General features: G+C 38.2%; 3 protein-coding genes across 4 annotated transcripts in view; all 3 read right to left on the bottom strand.

Annotated features, from left to right (window-relative positions):
* Positions 1-22,251, bottom strand: part of LOC129744360 (uncharacterized) — a 386,715-nt gene that overhangs the window by 257,989 nt on the left and 106,475 nt on the right. The gene's annotated exons all lie outside the window — the stretch shown is intronic.
* Positions 4,001-10,752, bottom strand: LOC129744359 (protein lin-54 homolog). Its single transcript, XM_055736843.1, has 6 exons — positions 10,301-10,752; positions 9,631-9,779; positions 8,553-9,562; positions 7,984-8,487; positions 7,734-7,879; positions 4,001-5,233 (listed from the first exon to the last, which is right to left on the bottom strand). The coding sequence occupies exons 1-6, from the start codon at positions 10,308-10,310 to the stop codon at positions 4,755-4,757; spliced, it is 2,298 nt and encodes a 765-aa protein (XP_055592818.1). The 5' UTR covers positions 10,311-10,752; the 3' UTR covers positions 4,001-4,754.
* The window catches only part of LOC129744361 (Krueppel homolog 1-like), a 30,641-nt gene continuing 21,500 nt past the window's right edge, over positions 13,111-22,251 (bottom strand). The window contains exon 2 of the mRNA XM_055736846.1: positions 13,111-15,102. Within this exon, the coding sequence (XP_055592821.1) occupies positions 13,874-15,102 (1,229 nt within the window). The 3' untranslated portion in view covers positions 13,111-13,873. The remainder of the gene's footprint in view (positions 15,103-22,251) is intronic.

Below are 22,251 nucleotides of genomic sequence, written 5' to 3'. Positions count from 1 at the left end.
ACTACGTATTGTTTATCTGGTGAGCTGAATTGGAAGCTATTTATGGATATTTAGGCTAGCGAACGGTAGACAATGTGCAACTCGAGACCCCATACACCCAACCTTCGGGTAGTGGCCATATCACCTCTTGTCTGCAACTCCGATTCTCTACCTCCCCGTGGTGCTAGCTGGGGTGCGAGCAACCTTAGCGGAGATCGGGTACCCAACCCCGGTGGATGCTTTGGTCGCATGCAGACTGAGTCAGGGGGCCTCGTACGCATCTGTTCTCCATGTCAGGGGCGGCGTGCGGAGTGCAACAGTGTCCTGGTGGTGTTCGGGACCCAAAACAGCAACATCACGACGGTCCTCCTGCGAGATAGTGGGGTTAGCTGCGGGCCTTGCGAGCCTGTGACTACAAAAAACATAAGCAACGAACAACAAATTTCGGATGGAAATCGGCAAAGACCCACGCGACGAAAAGGGACTAGCGATTGGAAACTTGGAACATGGAACTGCCGATCTCTAAATTTTGTGGGCAGTACCCACGTGCTCTCCAACGAATTGAAGAGCCGCAAATTCGACATCGTAGCGCTGCAGGAGGTATGCTGGAAGGGCTCCACGGTACGAACGTACCCAGATGGTCGTGCCATCTACCAGAGCTGCGGCAACACACACGAGCTTGGAACAGCTTTTATAGTGATGGGAAAGATGCAAAAGCGCGTGATCGGGTGGTGGCCGATCAACTCACTAATGTGCCGGTCGAGAATCAAGGGCCGGTTCTTCAACATCAGCATCATCAACGTGCACAGCCCTCACCTAGGAAGTACCGGTGACGGCAGAGACGAATTTTACGCGCAGCTGGAGCGTGAATACGACCGTTGCCCAAAACATGATATCAAGATCGTCATCGGAGATTTTAACGCTCAGGTCGGCCAGGAGGAGGAATTAAAACCGACAATTGGGAGGTTCAGAGCGCACCAGCTGACCAATGAAAACGGCCTCAGACTTATAGATTTCGCCGCCTCCAAACGAATGGCCGTACGTAGTACCTTTTTCCAGCACCGCCTCCCACACAAGTACATCTGGAGATCACCGTACCAAACGCAATCACAGATCGACCACGTTTTGATTGACAGCCGGCACTTCTCGGACATCGTCGACGTCAGATCCTGTCGAGGCGCCAACATCGAGTCAGACCACTATCTGGTTATGGTGAAGATGCGCCCAAAGCTCTCCGTATTTAACAACGGTTAAATATCGTACGACTGAAGCAACCTGAGGTCGTTGCTGCAGGGTCGCACCTCGATGATAAGTGTTGTGATTGCAATAACAAACATAAGTTTATGTAAAATCAAAGGGGGCATAGAAAAAGAGGAGAAAAGTAATATGACAGTTTAGGAGTAAAAACGTGTAAATTAGAAGCTGAGTATTTGATAAAAGAATAAGCTGTTCCAAATCGGGAATTGTTTTAAGTGGACCCTACAGTGGCAGACTACGCGCAATCGGTCGAAGCAGCGCTGCCGACAGAGGGCGAGCTCAAGACAGCCATCAACAGTGCTGCGGAGAACGTCATTGGTTATGTGGAGCGAACTCGACGGAACGACTGGTTCGACGAGGAGTGTAGCAGGGTGATGGACGAAGAGAATGCCGCGCGGGCGGCAGTAGTGCAAAGAGGCACCCGTCGAAATGTGGAAAATCACCGACAGCGGAAAAGGCAGCGAGTACGGATTTTCCAGGAGCAAAGCGCCGCCTGGAGGAGAAGGAGCTCGAGGAGCTGGAGCAGCTGCATCGTTCCCAAGAAACACGAAAGCTCTATCAGAAACACAACACATCCCGCAAAGGCTTCGTGCCGCAAGCCGAAATGTGCCGGAATAAGGACGGAGGCATCCTGACGGACAATCGTGAGGTTATCAAAGGGTGGAAGCAGCACTTCGATGAACACCTGAACGGCGCACGTGCAGGAGATCAAGACGGTGGGGGAAGATACATCGCCGGCGTAGCCAACGACGTAGAGGAGCCACTCCCAACGATGAGTGAAGTTAAGGAAGCCATTCGCTAGCTGAATAGAAACAAGTCGGCTGGGAAGGATGGCATCGCAGCTGAACTCATCAAAATGGGCCCGGACAAGTTGGCCGATTGCCTACACCGGTTGATAGTCCGGATCTGTGACATAGAACAACTATCGGAGGAGTGGAAGGAGGGGGTAATATGCCCCATCTACAAGAAGGGCGACAAATTGGACTGTGAGAACTACCGAGTGATCACTGTCCTCAATGCCGCCTACAAAGTGTTGTCCCGAATCCTACTCCGCCGCCTAACGCCACAAGCAAACAGATTCGTGGGAAGTCATCAGGCCGGCCTTATGGAGGGACGGTCAACGAGGGACTAGATATTCACATTACGGCAAATCCGCCAAAAATGCCAGGAACACCAAGTCCCTACGCACCATCTATTCATCGACTTCAAAGCCGCATACGACACGATCAACCGTAACGAGCTATGGAAAATCATGGACGAGAACGGCTTTTCCGGGAAGCTGATCAGACTTATCAAGGCGACGATGGATCGAACGCATTGCTGTGCGCGGATTTCGGGTGAATTGTCGAGTTCATTTGAATCGCGCAGGGGGCGTCGACAAGGTGATGGTCTATCCTGCATGATGTTCAACGTGGCGCTAGAAGGTGTTATTCGACGAGCGGTGGGCGAAATGCGGGGCATGATTTTCAACAGATCCAGTCAACTTATCTGATTTGCCGATGACATTGATTTAGTCGGCTGATCATCTGCGGCGGTGAAGGAGATCTACCGCAAACTGAAACGCGAAGCACGAAGGATTGGGTTAATGATTAATACGTCCAAGACGAAGTACATGCTGGCCTGCGGATCCGAGACCGACCGAACCCGCTTGTCCAGTAATAACAAGGTCACGATCGACGGCGACGAGCTGGAGATAGTCGAAGACTTTGTCTATCTCGGCTCACTGGTGACCGCAGACAATGACACTAGCCGTGAGATCCGGAGGCGAATTATCAGCGAAAGTCGTGCCTACTATGGACTCCACAAGCAACTGCGGTCGAGAAGACTTAGCCCTCGCACGAAGTGTAACCTGTATATGACGCTCATTAGACCGGTTGTTCTCTACGAGCACGACACATGGATATTGCTCGAGGAGGATCTGCGTACACTCGGGGTATTCAAGCAACGAGTGTTAAGAACCATCTTTGGCGGCGTACAGGAGAACGGAGTGTAGAGGCGAAGGATGAACCACAAGCTCGCGCGACTCTACGGCGAACCCAGTATCCAGAAGGTGGTGAAAGCTGGCCGGAGGTGGAGAATGCCGGACGACTGTCCTGCAAAACAGGTGTTCGCTACGAATCCGGTAGGAGCAAGACGAGCGGGGGCGCAACGAGCGATGTGGTTAGACCAAGTGGAGCGTGATCTGGCGAACGTGGGGTGCCCGAGGAATTGGAGAACGGTTGCCATGGACCGAGTGAATTTTAAGAATGATGTTCGTCAAGTTTTGTCGTGAGACGGAATACTATGTAAATAAATTATGGATATTTAGTTGAAATATTTTTTAAGACAAACTTCCTTAGAACTTTAGCTGAAGTTTCACCATTTTTCTGATGATTTTCACCAAATAGTCCGACTGTTAGAAAAAATGCAAATTTGTTTGGCTTTTCAGGAATCGCTAAGGCTTTCTCAGCGCCGAGCTCAATACTGTCAAAACAACCCTTTAGATGTTTTTTGCTTTATTGAATTAAATTGCTTTTGAATTTAATTTAAATATTTCGAAGTCTTTCTAAAAATTCTAAAATAGGATAGTTTTATCTCTGTAAACATTTTGAAGCATGTGCAAAGATTGTTAAATAAATTAATAAAATAAAAAAATGTGGTGTGTCATTTACCTACCAACAAATAGCTATGACTATCTTTTGTCAAAAGATTGTGATTGTGGCTCCAATAAACTTATAAAAGTATAATTCTTTCGGAAACAACAAACGATTCTCTAAGAGGTTTTTTTTTATTTTATTACAGTAAATTTCGCTTCTTAATTCAATATATTTGTTTAGTTCACATCTCTCTCTAGTTTAGGAAATATTAATAATCACTTGTAAACCTTGCAAGTACAGTAAGCTTATTGCTATCAATGTTTGTACATTATTTGTTTAAAGATCTATACTGACTTTTAACAGTAAGCAGCTGAGAAGAAAAAATAATATTATATTGGTTCCATAATTTATTCGTTAAATAATTATTGACAACTCGACACTTGTTCGGCGTCTTCCAGTTCAGCACATTATTGATTCGACGTATCAACGCTTGGTGGTATTGTGAATCAATTACTCATTATGGGACAACTAAAGTTTATTTTTAGACTAGCATTCTTAAGCATCGTGTTAAACTAATATATCTAAAAATAATAATAATAATAAAACAAACAAAAGCGTTAAATGGTCCATAATGGCTTCTCGCAATAAATAGTCAATAGTTGTTCAATATGATATATAAATTTCTTCATTTGGGTGGCTACCGATAATGCACGTTGTCGTTGCCTTAAAACCAAATTTCGCTAAATAACGATTGATTGTGAGATTTTCGTGCCACAGTGATTTCGTGGCACCTTACCTTTGGGCTAAACTACGATTTTGTTATGGTACGTATTGTAATTTACAATCAATTAGGAGCTAAACAAAATGTGCTATTTTTTCCATATGTCTTCACACGATTTTTGTTATCGATTTTTATAGCTGATCTGTAACCGAATATTAAATTTAGCTGTCCGATTTTGTGGAAAACTCGATAATTTCCACTAGACAGCGTCCAAACTCTTCGAGAATCATCCTTTCAGCCGTTCGGATATTGCAACCTCGCTTCTGGCACTCGTCGGCTTGCGCAATCATGCACTGCACCGTCGCTTCGATCACATCCGGGGTCATGAAGTTGTACGGTTGTTTGGAGGGTGGCAGTTGCGTTAGGTCCGGGGATTCTTGCGCCGATCGCTTAGTGGCACCCAACTGTTCAACTTTGAAGCCCGTTCCGCCTTGTATGCTCGTTGCTGTCGCAGAACTGGGTCCAGCCACCGCACCAGCTGCTGATAGTTCGGCCATGCTTTCGTCGGCCGATTCCGGATCGTAATCGACGGTCAGCCCGAGTCCACTGTTGGCACCGCCCGACAAATTTCCACCGATGCTACTGTTCAAGCTGGTGTAATCGTTGTACTCTTTCGCGTACTGTTCCGTGTTGCGACAACCTATATAAAAATCGGATGAGATAAGAGGGCAAATGAAAACAGAGTTCAGTTCGCTTAGTCACATCGCATATCTAAAGCTCGTTGGATGAAGTCAACCAACCAACCGACTAACGAAACAGTTGACGCTACGTTCGTTGGTTGGGGCGTCCACTTGAGCAGCGCTCGTTCTCTTTGCCATCGTCGAGTGCGGGGAGAGAGTGCAGGTTTTACATTGATTGGTCGCCCCCTGTCTGATGAAAAAAAAAACCGGAGTTCGGTTTGTTTTTTTTTTTTGCTCTCTCCCGCAATCATTGCTTGGCGAGGTGATAATTTTTATTATGTGTATGAGCTTTTATTTATTTGATGCAGCTGTGGCATTCGCATATGGCTCATCATACAGCTTTTTTTACAATTGGTTTTAACTTGATCGGTAATGTACGATCTGAAGTTTTGAAAACATGAGATCAGTGGGACATTTTTTTAGATTTGCGTAAAAGTTTTGGCATGAAGGTTGAATATTTTGTACTTATAACGATGTTGTCAACTTATCAGATATTTAAAGTTTTATAAATTTTATCAAATTCAATCATTTCCTTTTACTTTTGCTTGACAAAATGTCTGTCAGATTTTAAACTTTTTAATATTTCACTCAGTTTTAACTAGAGAAGCTTTTAGTTGCAGTTGGGCTTGTTCTACCTAGTTTAATATTGTTTTATGCATTTTATAGCTTGTTTTATTTATTTTTTTACAACTAGTTTATTAAAAGCCTTTTACTTTTACAAAGTTTTGATGTGTCAAGGGTATTCGTATCACTAGTTAGTAGGGAAGGGGGCTGTAATAGGCGACAACACAGTTAAAGAAAAAAACTTTAAACAAGGGACAAGGAAGGGGTTTATAGGGGTTATTCTTCTTATTATCAGTTTTCCATTTGGGTCCGGTGGTGGCCTGCTGTAGCTGTGGCTTCGGTAGCCACAGTTTGGTATCGGTTTCCGACCTTCTGGCCAGCCTTCTTCAGGAATGTGTCGAACCCGTTGGATGAGAGGTGAGCTTGTTTTAGTCTCGTTTTATTTTGATTTTTTTTGTTCTTTATGTATTGTTTTTTGATTCGTTTAATTTTGTTTTGTTTATTGTTGAATTTTGTTCTATCTTGTTTCGTTATTTTTTATTGTGCTTATTGCAGTTTTATTCTGTTTTATCTTGTTTTATCTTAATTAATTTTGCTTTATTTAATCTTATTTAATTTTGTATTTTATTTATAATATCATTTTTTCTTGTTTTATTCTCATGTTAAGGGGCTGAAGCAAATGTCAAATCACATACAAACGGACCGTACTGCCTACTTGGAACCAAAACGTCAGTTTCCATTTGATTTCAATGATCCGTGGTACCAAAATGTCAGTCTGGTACTTAAATGTCGGTTCGAAAATTCTAGATTGTGGATTTTTTTTTCGGTTTTTCTTGGTTTAACTTGTTCTTGATTTATCTTGATTGTTTTCTTTTCTCTTCTAAATCAGTGGTTTTCAAACTTTTTTCACTCACCACAACATCCTCTTGTCTAGATATTTTAGAGCTCACCACCTCCTAGGAGTGTTTTCGAACAACAAAAATTAATAGATCTGAGCTCTTTCACCACCCCTTCTAGGCTCTTAACGCCACCTAGAGATCAGTAGGAACCACTTTGAAAATCATTGTTCTAAATAATTTTGTTACTTTCACCTGCCATGAAGCTTTCATGTTCTTTTGTTTATTAGCAATAAAAATAAGTCGCTAATGATTGCGTAAAATAAGCCGAACCCTGAACTTGGAAGAAATTCAAAAAGTCGAATGAATCTTAAAGAGAAGAAAGCTAGGCCGAATAGACGATAGCCAGAATGAACGTTAGGCCATATTTATTTCATTTGAATACAAAGAGCAGTTTTTATCTAGCGATCTAGCGAGCCATGTTGCCGGTAAAAATCAACGTTTTCAGCAACAAAAAAAAAAATATCCTGCAATTTGACTTAAACATATGGTTGTTTTTTTTCTAAAGCTGATTCTCTTAATTTCATTCAAAAATTTTGTCATACATCAACAAAAAGAGTAGTTTTTGCAGTTTCATTAAAACCGGTTTGGACCCTATAAGTTTAAATTACTAGTTTTTTTTCAAATATTGATGAATTTGAGTCAGAAATCCAAAGTTAAAGGTGACATCAGATTTTTTTAAAGAAGGCATACAAAATTTAGTAAATTAGAGAATTCTGTAAAAAAATTAAAAAATCTGTGATCTGTGACGCGATTTTTGATTCAACAATTTTTTTACAAGTGCATAAAACAGCATGAAGATTATCAGGCTGGTACTCTTTTTTTCGCAAACCACCTACTAGATCTTTTTCTGTTGTTCGACGTTGTGCGCTAGATACAAAAGCACATGTTTCAGCTAAGAAAAGTTATATTCGATCAAGCATGTTATCTCGCGACTGACAAAGCACGTGGTATATAAAAGGAGTTTGTAAAGAAAACAAATGGGGCAAACGTTACTTACCGATGCACTTGCAGTTGGCGGAGCAGGGAATTTTGGCCTCGTAACACTCGCAGTAGTTCTTTAGGCAACCGGACCGTTTACAGTTGCAACCTTTGGTGTGCTGCCGTTGGTTCTCGTCCGTGGCACTTATTGCACCGATCTTTGGCCTGTGGGGAAGAAGTGAGAAAAGTCAAAGGTTAAATTTCTCGGTTGCTTTGATGCGTCTAGTCAGTTGTTGAACGCGAGTTTAAGACGGATAACAAAAACATACTTGAACGCGCTAGGATTCCGTTCCAGGGTAAGCCGAATCGATTTCTGCCGCTCTTCTTCGTTTTCCAGATTGTTGTAACAGTCCCGGCAGTTACAGTTGTAGCAGAATTCCCCATTGGCAAAGCAATCACAGTACAGCTTCAGACATTGCGATTTGGTACAGTTGCAGGGTCGCTTCTTGTAAGCCTCGTCTGGGAAAATGGTCCCCACGGCCGGTCCTCGACGTAGCTCATCCTCCGAGCTACCGCTCAGAGAGTCTCGCGTCGTGGATGCGATCGAGGGTAACGAAGTGTTCGAGCTTGTTCCTTCCACGGCGGGTTTGTTACGGCTTTGATCCGGTGGGATCATGAGAATTTTTGTTTTGGTATTACCAGTTGTAACGGTTGTGCCCTTCAGTTGACTTAGTTGGGAAGCCGTTAGAGTGGTAACCGTTTCCGGTGATGTTCCATCTTCCTTTTTGACCACCGCTATGTAACGGGTGGTTTCCGGGTTCTTACGTATTGCACTATGAATGTTAACAGAAAAGTTAAAAAAAAGCTCTAAAGTGTTAAAAGTTTACAAAAAAATTACCCGGTAACACTAGTTGCTGCTACGGTTTTTCGAACCACGGTTTGGCCAACAGGTTGGCCAACCAAGCGCTGAGAAGGGGCCGCCCGAACTGCCGTGACAGATCCATTGCTAACAACGTATGTTTTGTTGTTTTGAACGATGATTTTCGATCCCGATGGGGCAGCCGCATTAACCGGCATAACTTTTCCACTTGGGCCACCACTAACTGTTTTGGTAACGGTTGGAGCTTTATTCAGAAATCGTACGTACTGAATACCCTTTCCGGGTATGTTGATCGCTTGGATTTGTCCCGATTGTTGGCTAGTCTGGAGTGATCCCGAGGAAATGAGCATTTTGTGGGACGAAATGCCAGGTTTGGTAGAGCTGGCGGCAGTTGATTTAAGGAGTACTTGTTGCGTCGTACCATCGGCGACCGGAGATTGTTTAAGCCGAACAACAGTTGTCGGACTATTGCGGTTCACTATTTTGATAGGAGATTTGGGCACAACAGCATTGGCCGGTATCGTTCTAGCAATAACTGGTTTGGCTTTATTTTTTAGAAGGCCCATCTGATGAGCTTCTGCGACGGTTACAGTTTTGGTTGTGGTACCACTGCTTGCCGATTTAGTTTGAATGACCACGTGGGTCGGAGCGGTTATTTTCGATTTTGGTTGGCCTTCGGATGTCGATATGATACGACGAATCATCTGTGGTTGAGTTGCTGTCACTTTCGGTCTCATCATTACTGCGCCATCCTCACTTTTTACCAAGTGATACGAAGTGGTTGCTCCAGGAGTGGTACTTGTTTTCGTACTATTTAACAGTTTTACCGGGGCAGAAGTCGTCGCAGCCGATGATTTTTGTATGAGAACTACTTTTCCTGCCGCGTTAGTTGAGCGTATAAGATTTGGACCTTTAGATACGACTCTGTGTGCCTGAGTGCTACTGACCGATTGACCGCTAACTACTCGACGAACAGTTATATTCGGACTTGACACCACAGCTTGCGGGAACCCGCTGATCTGTGAGTCCTGAAATAAAAAAAAAACCTTTAAGTGACAAGAACAATATAAGTAAGCAAAATTTAAAAAAAGAATACCTCTGCTTTAATGTAGCTAAATAAATCTGCATCCTCTCCGTCGGAATAATCCACCAAATCATCGGAACCAGCAGCGAAATTCCCTTCATCTAGCGCATCTATATCGAAATCATCGATACTAGCTGCATCCTCATATTGATAACTTTCATCTGTTGGGAGGAAGAACATGTTTCAAACAGCTTAGGAGACTAGTTTATTTTATTGTTTTACAACATAATAACCTCAGTTATGTTCAAAGCCAAAAAATACTCTGAATGAAATTGTTAAAAAAATAATTTTAATAAACTTTCCGTAAAAGCAAAAAAGTTATCCTGATTGAAAATTCAGATGAAAACAGAAGGACTTTTACCTATTCACACATACCAGTTTACACGATTCAACACAAACGTTGCGTAAACACTCGCAGCATAATATGTTATCGAATATGGAGATTATGCTGTTGTTTTCTCGTGGGGGGTTACTTTTCAAAGAAAAATTCCATTTTCAGAATTCAATGATTTCAGTCCAAACATACGTTACAATAAAATGGAACAACGCATGTTCACATTAACAAGAGATCAAAATAGAAATTTGACATAAAACTCAATATTTAGTTCAAATTTTCAAATTCAAAACAAAAAGTGGGAGGTTCGTTATTGATTTATAGAAACAGATCAAAATCATTACTTACCAACTTCCATTTTAAACTTTTATCTCTTACTTCTATGGATTCAAAAACTCGAAACGTAAAAATATTAAGTTAAAGAAAAAAAACTGTTCACTTAAGTCAAAACTAATGCGCGAAAAAAATCTACTTCTCAACAGTATCAAAAAGGTGGTGCACTGATTTTTCGATTTTTCAAAGCATACACCGCCCGAAGTGCAACTGGAAATTGAAACTCCAACCCGTCGGACAGCCGAAGTCGTTTGTCGATTTTCCCGCAAAACCGGAAGCCAGAACTGGGCTCACCCACTCGAACCGGACCTGGTACCACCTCTACTGTACAACCGAACCACAATCGGGACCGTGCGAGGCCTTTCGTGGGCCGAAAAATTCAAATAATTTTTGAATTCTCGAAATTTAAACTCAAATTTATATTTTCTTCGTTTTATCACTCTGCGCTTTTGGCTCCGTTTTTCTTATTGGCAGATCTGTCAATGCACGCGAGCTTGGGGTTACCATAAACACAATGCTGCCAACCTTACCGCAATGAGCTTTCGCGGAGCTTTCGATTCAAGCTGACAGTGCTGCCGGGCGAGTCTTTACTTAAAATAATTGAACATTTTAATGATATTTATCTGGAAAAATTGTGTATTTTCATGAACATAAAGAGTTTTAAGACTATTTTTGTCAAAAACAAGATTGTTTCCAGTGTTACCACATATTCTTGGTAATAGTTTTTATTAGACTTCACTCTCGCTAAGCTCTTCTCATAGCAAATAATACACATTAGAGGTTGTGGATTCCATAATCATGACCCTTTAACGATCAACCGAAATTTTACTTAGGGGCCGTTCACATACCACGTGGACAACCTTGGGGGGGGGGGGGGGGTAGGGGGGGCTGAGGGGGGTATGGAAATGTCCACGCTTGTCCACGGAGAGGGGGGTAGGGGTTTGGGTCATGTCCACGTGGACATACTTACTTTCTAAATATTTTCTAGAGTTGAATAAATATTAAGATGTTAAAATCAAAATCTTAAAATGGCATACCTTTCCAGTTTAAGTTTTAACAATAAGTAGCTACTTGGAAGCAAATGATTAAAATTATAACTAAGAAATTTAAAAAAAATATTTTTTTTTAATATCAGGAAATTCTTATTCGGTTTTAAAATCAGCCATTTCTATAACAAAAAGGCAAAAAGTGGTGTTTTCTAATTGTCAAATTTTAGGTACATATTTACAATAAAAACTTTTTCAAATGTGTCCACGTGGACATCCGGGGAGGAGGGTAGGGGTTGGCCAAATGTCCACGCTTGTCCACGGAGGGGGAGGAGGGGGTCAAAAATTTCATTTTCTGTCCACGTGGTATCTGAACGGCCCCTTATTTCTTACAAATATGAATAAAAGAATTTGTATAAATAGATTCAGTATATTTTAAGTAACATTTTCAGTAGATTATATAAATTTAATACAGAAGCGTCGTTGTCATGCATGATGGTTTATGATTGGTTGGAAAAGAAATAATTGACTGCCTCGATTTTTTGGCTCTGAATGTAGTAATAAGTATGGCCCAGCGAAAATGATTGATTTTCGGAACATAGGGTTAGAAGCATATTCAAAATATAGCTCGTCATACCCCTCAGATAATCATAATCTATGAACAATATCATTATGGCAAAGCCTAGTGAAAAGCATAAATTATTTTTGAATTATGATTTTAAACTCTAGTTTAAAAAGACCAATATCAAAGGCATGAGCCAGGAATAAGCAACACGCGGCCCGCGAATCTTTTGTAAAATTAAATTTTAACAATCATTTGTGCATAATTCTTATTATGATGTCCAAGTAATTTATAATTCTAGGAATTCTTGTCCACAAGCCTCATAGTCAGTGCTAGGAGTAGGAAACTTTAGGAGCATAGGAGGTGTATAGGACGAAATCATCACCCGCAATGCTGGCCTAGCATCTCCTAGGGTTAACCTTCCCCGACATTACTAACAATGCTCCAAAACCTCCTCAAGTTTATCGATGGGTCGTAGAGATCTCTGCATCTATCTTTAAAGTAAACGTTGACTAAAATAACTTCTCCTCTTCCCCACAAAGTCCGCAGGGTTCAGCCAGTACACCCTCAACATTCTGTGGGGGCTGCACCATTTTAAGAGATTTTTTAATCTTAGGCTACGAAATGGGGGACCTTGCTTCTATTGGAATTAACAGTCAGGAAGTATACCGTAATCTCGAAAGAGAAGTGAGAAGATGTTGCAATTCTGACCGACTGTAATTTCATAACACGGAGAGTTGTTGCGTGGAGCCAACAGAAGTTTTAGGCGACTGTTCCTGCGAATGCGAATGTTATTCCGGTCTTATTGTCACGTATAAAAGCTTGAATTTTCTATTTGCTCATAGGTGGCGTCTCTAAAGGTATGAGCCGTTTCAAATAAAGAAATTGTAAAAAAAAATAAATAAAAATAGGTGGGGTTATTTAGGTCATATGAACCGACCTTTTACGAGTACCAAATCTGAACAAAAATAAGACATTTTCGACAACCCACGCAAAGGACTATAAATCTTAGATATTCAAACAAATGAACATGCCTCTATGAAATATTAAAAAAAGGATACAAAATACATGAGTGTTTTTAAGTAGATGGCGGTATGTAGGTGCATCTACTAATGCCATCTATGAGTTAATAGCGAATTTAAACTTGAGCAAATAACGAATTATAACCACCAAAACTTTTTGTGACTGGAAGATGCCTAAAAAGAGCAAATAAAAATTAATTGTTCTTTACAGAGAATGGATTATGGATTTTCTTTCAATAACAAATTGAGGTGCGCTTGTAGATATTTAAATGAATTTTAATTGGAACTTTTCTATTATGATAATGGTTAGCAAATAAAAATATGAGTTTACACTTTTACTTATTACTGGTAAACTATTTACAAACAGTTACAATGTACATTGTGTGATTTCTTGTTTTTAGGTTTATTTTTGGGAAACGTTTTATCAACGTCTAGCGGTAGCTTTCTATTCACGCTATGTTTCTAGTTAAATATAAATAGCTCTCTTCAGCTGCGAAATTTTGAGATTTTAAATTTTTATGATAAAGAGAAAGTGATCTTTACACGAATGTTTAATAGATCATTTTTTAGACAAAATGTTCCTACACTGGTTATCTGTAGATATAGTACTTATGGTATTACGTGTTGATAGTTTTGTTTGAAAAAGTTCAATTTGATCTTAGAATCTAGCAAAAAATAACATTTTTTTTTTCAAATTGATAAAATATAAAGCAAAGTAAGTAGAACGAATTTTGAAGGCCTTAATGATAAGAAACACAGACGAATCACAGGGTACAGAGTTAACGGGGTGTTTGTAATACCCTTATTTTTCCACATTTTACCAATCCTACTTTGCTTGTTAATTCTTTGGATAATCTTAAACGATTAAAAGCTCATAAAAATAGAAACAATTTCTCGAAAGTAGTACTACAAAATAGAAGAAAGTGAATTAGGAGACATTTCGGAGATCGAACGTTCGAAGACTAACGTTATAAAGCGAGGATCCACATAGGTTTTTGAAAGACGCGCCGCATTTTGTCTATTGGGCGTTGTTGCCGTTGGCGTAGTTCTCAGCGGCCAGTGTGAACGGTATGCTGTAATCTATATCGTTGCACAGAGTCGAAATCAGCGGTATGTGTAGAGGAGTGATAGGCGTCGTCTCACTGGGATTGATGCAGGAAGATCCCGCCGGCGAGTTCGAAGAGCTGGGAGTCATAATGGTCGACGAAAGATCATGTGTTTGAACGATTTCACTGGAAGTGCTTGCCAACATGTCTGACCCGTATTGTCCTATGAAGGCTTGTGTTTCTTCGGTAGCAAGTTGCATTAAAGCTAGGGCTCCCTGAAGTTTTCGGTTGGTTTCTTCAGGTCGAGTACCGGGTACTTTTTTTGTAGTATGAATAGTCGGTTGCTCATCGAGAGGTCGAGCGCGGTCTTTGCTGGCCACCATCAGTACGGTAGGACGCATTAGGTTGGGGTCTATGGTGATAACTTGGTGCTTTGGACTGCTATTGTCAGGGCTGCTCATCAGTTGCTGTTTCAATGCTGCTGTTGATGTCGTGCTGGATAAAACCTGAGGTGAAATAATATTCGGTTCCAGCGGTTTAGCCAAGTCTTCTTGCCATGCATCTCGTAGCCATTTTTTCTTGGGATTGAATGTTGATCGAGCAGGAATTTCGCAGTTTGATTCATCACCGGAATCGTCTTCCTCCTGGCTGGTTGGTTCTTGCCACTGGATCATTTTTGGCAAATTGGGTTTCGTTTTTGCAGTTATCGGGCTCGCAGATAGACCCATACCTGCGTTCATGTCCAGTTCGCACATCAACCCTTTGCGGCTTTTGAAAGGCGATCGCGGTGTTAGTGGAGACTGGAAGGCTGAACCATTCTCGGCATAGTTTTCGTTATTGTGTCGTCTGCTTGGTTCGCTCCGATTTTCGTTTTCATTCTGAGAAGATTGATTTGGCCTTTTCGGTGTCTTTCTGGTTGGTGTTCTGTCCTCCCGCTCGGAACGATATTTCTCCAACCAACGCAATACTTCGCTGTTTTGCTCAGGAATCGCTTGAATTACAAAATCGTCACAACGCTTCAGGGTATCGTAAGGATGATCCGGACAGTGTCGATTGGCATGGGTAAAACGCATCATGCAATTGGCAGCCGAACAGATGAAGGGCCGCTCGCCGGTGTGTAACCGTTGATGTGTTTTCAGTTGACCGCTTTGGGTGAAGGCACGGGAACAGCCCGGATAATCACATTGGTAAGGCCGTTCACCTGCAATGAAACAAGGATGGTAAGAATTAATATGCTTGTAATGTTGTTCATTTTTCTAATAACCCAAACTAAGGTCTAATAAAATCAGGTAAAGTTTTAGATAAAGTTTTAAAATACAGTTACCAAGAACCCCTGCTGTACAAGCTCTTGGCGGTAGTGAACCGAATCAATCGCACCGGTGCATAGTGGTAAAAACAAAAAAAAAACTATCATGAGCTTTTTGAAGGCTTAAATGTAGAAATTGCTTGATGATATGAACTACAATTTTTCATTATTTTTAAATGCGCATGTGTCCTGATCAATTCAGCTAAAAGTGAGAGATTTTTTCCATTTTCCAATCAATTTTCTTATCACAATGAGGACTTCAGAAAAGTTGTAGATCATTCAATTTTCACTAACTTTGTCTAGAGCGTCAATGCTCTATCTTTAGAAACAACATGTTCTAAAGACTTTTCTTTAAAACTAACCTCAGATTTACAGATCACGCTTCAAAAAAGTTGAAAGTTACTACTTTTTTTGGGGATAAGAATTCATGAGATTTTTCTCACTGATTAAGATATTATTTAGTTTATTATCACAAATTCGGACGAAGCTTCGAACTATTGTGCTTAAAACCCGAAATTAACTGAGGAAAAACAATATTCCCATTGGATTTCTTCCTTGTCGCGCTACAAAATACCCTCCCAAGCAACCAAAAGTCGCGATTTTACTTGAAGATGGAACTCCGAAGTTCACATTTGGCTGAAAAAATGTTTTACGGGTGCTTCAGGTGACTCTTGTCACGTTAAAGTTACTCAGGAACTTCCATCGCCCTTTGAAAGGTTAAGTTGTCGATAAAGGAACTTCTAAGCGCTTTTAATGCAACTTCTTTCAAGAAGGTCGATAACGTTCGCTTAACACTTTCTAACGCACCGTTAGGAAACTTCATATGGGAATTCTAAGCAACATGTCAAAAATATCTGTCAATTTCTTGTCATGGTATTTGTTTTGTTTATATCAGTACTGATATTTACAAATGAAATTCAAGAATTTTTCCTATCAATGTAATAGTAATTCAAATTGTATTTGAATAAATTTTAGATGATGCGAATTATTGTTATTATTTATTAAAAGTACTGAAAATCCTTCAAACGAAATAAGGTACAATCTATTGATCAACCCATTCAATTATTTCGAATGACATTAAGATTAAATACTAATTATAACAGTGGCAATGAACTATTGCTGGATTGGTCGAGCGACTGGTGAGTTTCATTGCAACCTAGAGATCAGCGGTTTAATTCTCTAGGCCTAAGTAGGTTTTGTAATCAAAACAATATGATTAAAATCAATGAGATAGACCATGATAGACCGGCAACTTCGCAATCTGTCATCTGGTTGTCAGAGCAATCTGTCAACCGGGTTTTTTTTTCGGCGCGCAGAAGTTTTTTGACATTCTCTTAGAAGCTGAATAGCATTCTCTTCAGACAAAAACGAGAGCTGATTAAGCTTCTATCAAACCTTTTTAAGGGAATTCTGGTTGCTTGGGCTGGTATCAGCTTTGTCTTGCTTTCCAAAGAGCTCAGTATGTCAGGTCTACGCTTTTTCCATGGAGAGTCAATGAGAGCAGTTATGTCGCGCTGTCGTTATGTCAAATCAACGCGCTGCTTGTCGTTTCAGTAAACAGCACCCTAAACTCGGAAGAAATCAGCAGAACAATTTTTTTTCTGAAACGAGTTTACGCATGTCTTCTCTTTATATCAGAAACCACTGGACCAAATTGTACAAACTTAGAAGCATTCCCAGTAAACCAAAAGTCACATAGATACTTAATCCTGTGCATTAGAAGTTCACATTTGGCTGAGTAAAAGGTACTCAAGAGAAATGAAAATAGGTGCTTTATTTGGACTTCTGACCGAACATAAAAAGTCTAAACAAGTAGCATAGAACATTTTTGTGCGTTCCAAGTACTTTAAAAAATCCAGAATTCAATAAGGCTCATCGTGCTTCGTTATGAACTTCTTACGAATTTGTTGGTTCAATGCAGAACTTCTTACGAACTTTTTGGTTCCAAACAGAACTTGTTACGAGCTTTTTGGTTCCATGAGGAACTTATATAGAACTTCAATACAAACGTTAGCGTTGAGATTTTTCACAAGAGTGAATAACAGAATATCAGAACTTCGAATGTACGAGCAACGATTTTTTCGTCTTTATTATTCAGTCTTTAGCTGGTTCGTCTCTACAAGAACAACGAATTTAACCCACAAATAAATCAAATATTTTAATCAAAATGGAAAAATGACATAAATCTATATATATAAAACAGGGAGAGAGACAGACCATACAGAAATGTGCGAACACGCATAACTCTTCACTGGATCATCCGATTTGCATGCGATTTTTTTTGTTGTGTTCGTCTTCACGCGAAGAATAACACAACGGAGAGATAATTTCAAAAATGTTTTTGCGGAATTTGAAAATAAATTTTTAGTTTAAATTCGTATCAAATAAAAGTCATGGCACCCAATTTCCATTTTTTTTTATTCGAATCACCCAGAGTGGGAAGGCGCCAAAAGCAATCAAGGCTTACTGATGTGCATCCATCTCTCTATAGGAAGTTTTGGCGCCCATTTTCGTTGCAAGTGTACTTTTCACGTGGCACCAGTAAAATGGATACTTGGATGTGATTTTCCGTATGGGGTTCCGCAACTACGAAGCATAGTAAAGCCTGTACGAAGAGTATTGACAATATTTGTTATTTTTTGAATCAGAATCAAGGCAATTCTAAATTTTTTTTAGATGTTTGTTCGTTCACCGTTAATTTTTTTTGAAATGTCATATTCTTAGCAACTCAAGCAATATGGCTGTAAAATTTCCAATAGACTCAAAACAACTCAATGAGATTAGATTGAATTGGAACATTTTATTATCAAATCATTTTTAATGAGTTTTGGTAACACCAATAGAAAGTCATTTAACTGGTAAAAGATCACCTTAATTTATTTTTTGTTGATTTTATCCAGTTAGTTTGAGAATTGAAGGTTATTAATTTTGTGATTCCAAGTAAATTGAATCATTATGATAATTACGGATTGGAGGATCAGGAAACATTGGAAAATCCACACTACCTTTCATGCTCAGTGGTTAATCGGAACTTTTGAAAATTTTCGTTATATAGGACTTTATCTTGATATAAGATCCAACTCTCAGTTTCAAAAGTCAGAAAAAAGGATCGTAATCAATAATATCATCAAGTACTAAAAACTTGAAAGAATATAAAAATTTAACATTTAAGTAAAAAGCATGCCACCAAAAATTTCGAAACATTTAAGTATAGAGAAAAATCTGAACCAATACACAAAAATACAAAAAAAAAAGTTTCGAACCAGATATCAGATCAAAAAAACAATCTATCAAACACAAGTGAGTTTAAGAAAATAAACACTTGAATTCTATCAACAAAAATAGAATCAAGATCAAAGAAAATCAGCTTTTGAATTCAAATATAACCGAAAATCCAGATTCATAGAGCCAAATTCAGAATATTGATATAAATAAACAATCAAATTCAGAATTAAATTGAACTGTTTGGATTACAGTTTCATAACATACGATCATGAACTAAAATTTTAAATAATTTTTGATTGTTATGAATTTTTATTCCAAATACTCAAAATAGATTTGCCTTCATTCAAGGTTTTAAATGTTAAGAGAAAAGTTATTCCAAAACATGACAGTTTAAATTCTATTTTTTTAATTTCCTAATTTATAGTGCAATTTGCCAAACCCTAACTGAAAATTGAAAAAAGATGATGATGACACAAATTATTGAAGACATTTTTATACATTATACTAGCTGACCCGGCAAACTTTGTTTAGCCTGTATTTTTGAGATTTTTTTTATATTTTAGCACTGTTCCTTAGTCAGCCTTCCTTTTGAGTGGATAAAAGCAAGTGGATACCCTTGTGTCAGAAAAAAATCCAGAATTATAGTTCAATATACAAATAAGTTACGCTAACTTTTGGTTGGTTTTCTTTCGGTAACTTAAGAACGCTTAATCTATCAAGTTTCAATTTAGTTTAGCCATCATTTTTATTCAAAAACTCCTATCTGATCAAGTATTTTAAAATTGCTGAAGATTGATTTGAACCGAAAATGGACCTTTTTTGCTGGAGTCGTCATAAACTGAGTTTTTTTAATTGTGTTTACCTCTGTATTTAAATACATTGAAGTTTTCTTTAAGCATGATCATCAGAATAGAAAAATTAAAAAATGAATTGGACAAAACCAGAACATTTAAAGAATAATGGAAATAAACTTAATTTTTAATTTTTTTCTTCATTATTTCAAAAGTCGTTTTTTCGGACTTTGTACTAAATATACTTATTGAATTTTATTGTGAATGGACAGAGCTGAGTTTGACAAATATTTAACGATTCATGAAAAGTCACTATTCATCTCATTTTACAGCAACACTTTTTTAATCAAAATATAATGTATAAAAATGTCTTCAATAATTTGTGTCATCATTATCTTTTTTCAATTTTCAGTTAGGGTTTGGCAAATTGCACTATAAATTAGGAAATTAAAAAAATAGAATTTAAACTGTCATGTTTTGGAATAACTTTTCTCTTAACATTTAAAACCTTGAATGAAGGCAAATCTATTTTGAGTATTTGGAATAAAAATTCATAACAATCAAAAATTATTTAAAATTTTAGTTCATGATCGTATGTTATGAAACTGTAATCCAAACAGTTCAATTTAATTCTGAATTTGATTGTTTATTTATATCAATATTCTGAATTTGGCTCTATGAATCTGGATTTTCGGTTATATTTGAATTCAAAAGCTGATTTTCTTTGATCTTGATTCTATTTTTGTTGATAGAATTCAAGTGTTTATTTTCTTAAACTCACTTGTGCTTGATAGATTGTTTTTTTGATCTGATATCTGGTTCGAAACTTTTTTTTTTGTATTTTTGTGTATTGGTTCTGATTTTTCTCTATACTTAAATGTTTCGAAATTTTTGGTGGCATGCTTTTTACTTAAATGTTAAATTTTTATATTCTTTCAAGTTTTTAGTACTTGATGATATTATTGATTGCGATCCTTTTTTCTGACTTCTGAAACTGAGAGTTGGATCTTATATCAAGATAAAGTCCTATATAACGAAAATTTTCAAAAGTTCCGATTAACCACTGAGCATGAAAGGTAGTGTGGATTTTCCAATGTTTCCTGATCCTCCAATCCGTTTTTATCATAATGATTCAATTTACTTGGAATCACAAAATTAATAACCTTCAATTCTCAAACTAACTGGATAAAATCAACAAAAAATAAATTAAGGTGATCTTTTACCAGTTAAATGACTTTCTATTGGTGTTACCAAAACTCATTAAAAATGATTTGATAATAAAATGTTCCAATTCAATCTAATCTCATTGAGTTGTTTTGAGTCTATTGGAAATTTTACAGCCATATTGCTTGAGTTGCTAAGAATATGACATTTCAAAAAAAATTAACGGTGAACGAACAAACATCTAAAAAAAATTTAGAATTGCCTTGATTCTGATGCAAAAAATAACAAATATTGTCAATACTCTTCGTACAGGCTTTACTATGCTTCGTAGTTGCGGAACCCCATACGGAAAATCACATCCAAGTATCCATTTTACTGGTGCCACGTGAAAAGTACACTTGCAACGAAAATGGGCGCCAAAACTTCCTATAGAGAGATGAATGCACATCAGTAAGCCTTGATTGCTTTTGGCGCCTTCCCACTCTGGGTGATTCGAATAAAAAAAAATGGAAATTGGGTGCCATGACTTTTATTTGATACGAATTAAAACTAAAAATTTATTTTCAAATTCCGCAAAAACATTTTTGAAATTATCTCTCCGTTGTGTTATTCTTCGCGTGAAGACGAACACAACAAAAAAAATCGCATGCAAATCGGATGATCCAGTGAAGAGTTATGCGTGTTCGCACATTTCTGTATGGTCTGTCTCTCTCCCTGTTTTATATATATAGATTTTGATTAAAAAAGTGTTGCTGTAAAATGAGATGAATAGTGACTTTTCATGAATCGTTAAATATTTGTCAAACTCAGCTCTGTCCATTCACAATAAGATTCAATAAGTATATTTAGTACAAAGTCCGAAAAAACGACTTTTGAAACAATGAAGAAAAAAATTAAAAATTAAGTTTATTTCCATTATTCTTTAAATGTTCTGGTTTTGTCCAATTCATTTTTTAATTTTTCTATTCTGACGATCATGCTTAAAGAAAACTTCAATGTATTTAAATACAGAGGTAAACACAATTAAAAAAAACTCAGTTTATGACGACTCCAGCAAAAAAGGTCCATTTTCGGTTCAAATCAATCTTCAGCAATTTTAAAATACTTGATCAGATAGGAGTTTTTGAATAAAAATGATGGCTAAACTAAATTGAAACTTGATAGATTAAGCGTTCTTAAGTTACCGGAAGAAAATAAGTTCGTTAACCAAAAGTTAGCGTAACTTATTTGTATATTGAACTATAATTCTGGATTTTTTTCAGACACAAGGGTATCCACTTGCTTTTATCCACTCAAAAGGAAGGCTGACTAAGGAACAGTGCTAAAATATTAAAAAAATCTCAAAAATACAGGCTAAACAAAGTTTGCCGGGTCAGCTAGTCTTATATATTTTTTACATTGTTTTGCATTTTAAAGAATATTCATATTTAACTAACCGAAAAACACATCTTTTCGTTTACAATTCGATTTTTCTTCTTGCACCTGGAGCAACGTAATTACCGGCTTGTATCGACGGTAGCCTCTTGCAACTAGTGGCAATTTATTCTTTAATATGATAAGCAGGGTTCGAAATTTCTGTATGCCTTTTTTATAGTTGAACAAGGTCCGCAAAGTTTCATTATCGTGGTTGGGAGAACTCTTGATGAGGAATTAAACGCTCTCCATTTTTGAAACTAAAATAGAAAACAGATAGAAAGAAAATTAATCACAAAAAAACAACTTAAAACATAAAAATACTAACGTTCAATTTCAATTCCTCCTAGTTTGTTTTGGAATAAGTTGAAACATCCTTTGGTGATCAAGTACGAATGTTTACATTTTTAATTATCGCCTGCTTTGAAAAGTCGATAATTCTAAGTTTATT

The sequence above is a fragment of the Uranotaenia lowii genome, chromosome 2, assembly GCF_029784155.1.
Source record: "Uranotaenia lowii strain MFRU-FL chromosome 2, ASM2978415v1, whole genome shotgun sequence".
In the NCBI taxonomy this organism is placed as follows: domain Eukaryota; kingdom Metazoa; phylum Arthropoda; class Insecta; order Diptera; family Culicidae; genus Uranotaenia; species Uranotaenia lowii.
Note: the sequence above shows the minus strand (reverse complement) of the source record. Positions and strands in the feature narration are given on the sequence as shown.

Bases quoted from the DNA above. Each gene is read 5' to 3' on its own strand.
- LOC129744359 (XM_055736843.1), bottom strand. The intron at 8,488-8,552 runs GTAATTTTTTTG...TAACATTCATAG, and splicing joins GCAGCAACTAGTGTTACCGG to TGCAATACGTAAGAACCCGG. The intron at 5,234-7,733 runs GTAAGTAACGTT...ATTTTTATATAG, and splicing joins CGCCAACTGCAAGTGCATCG to GTTGTCGCAACACGGAACAG.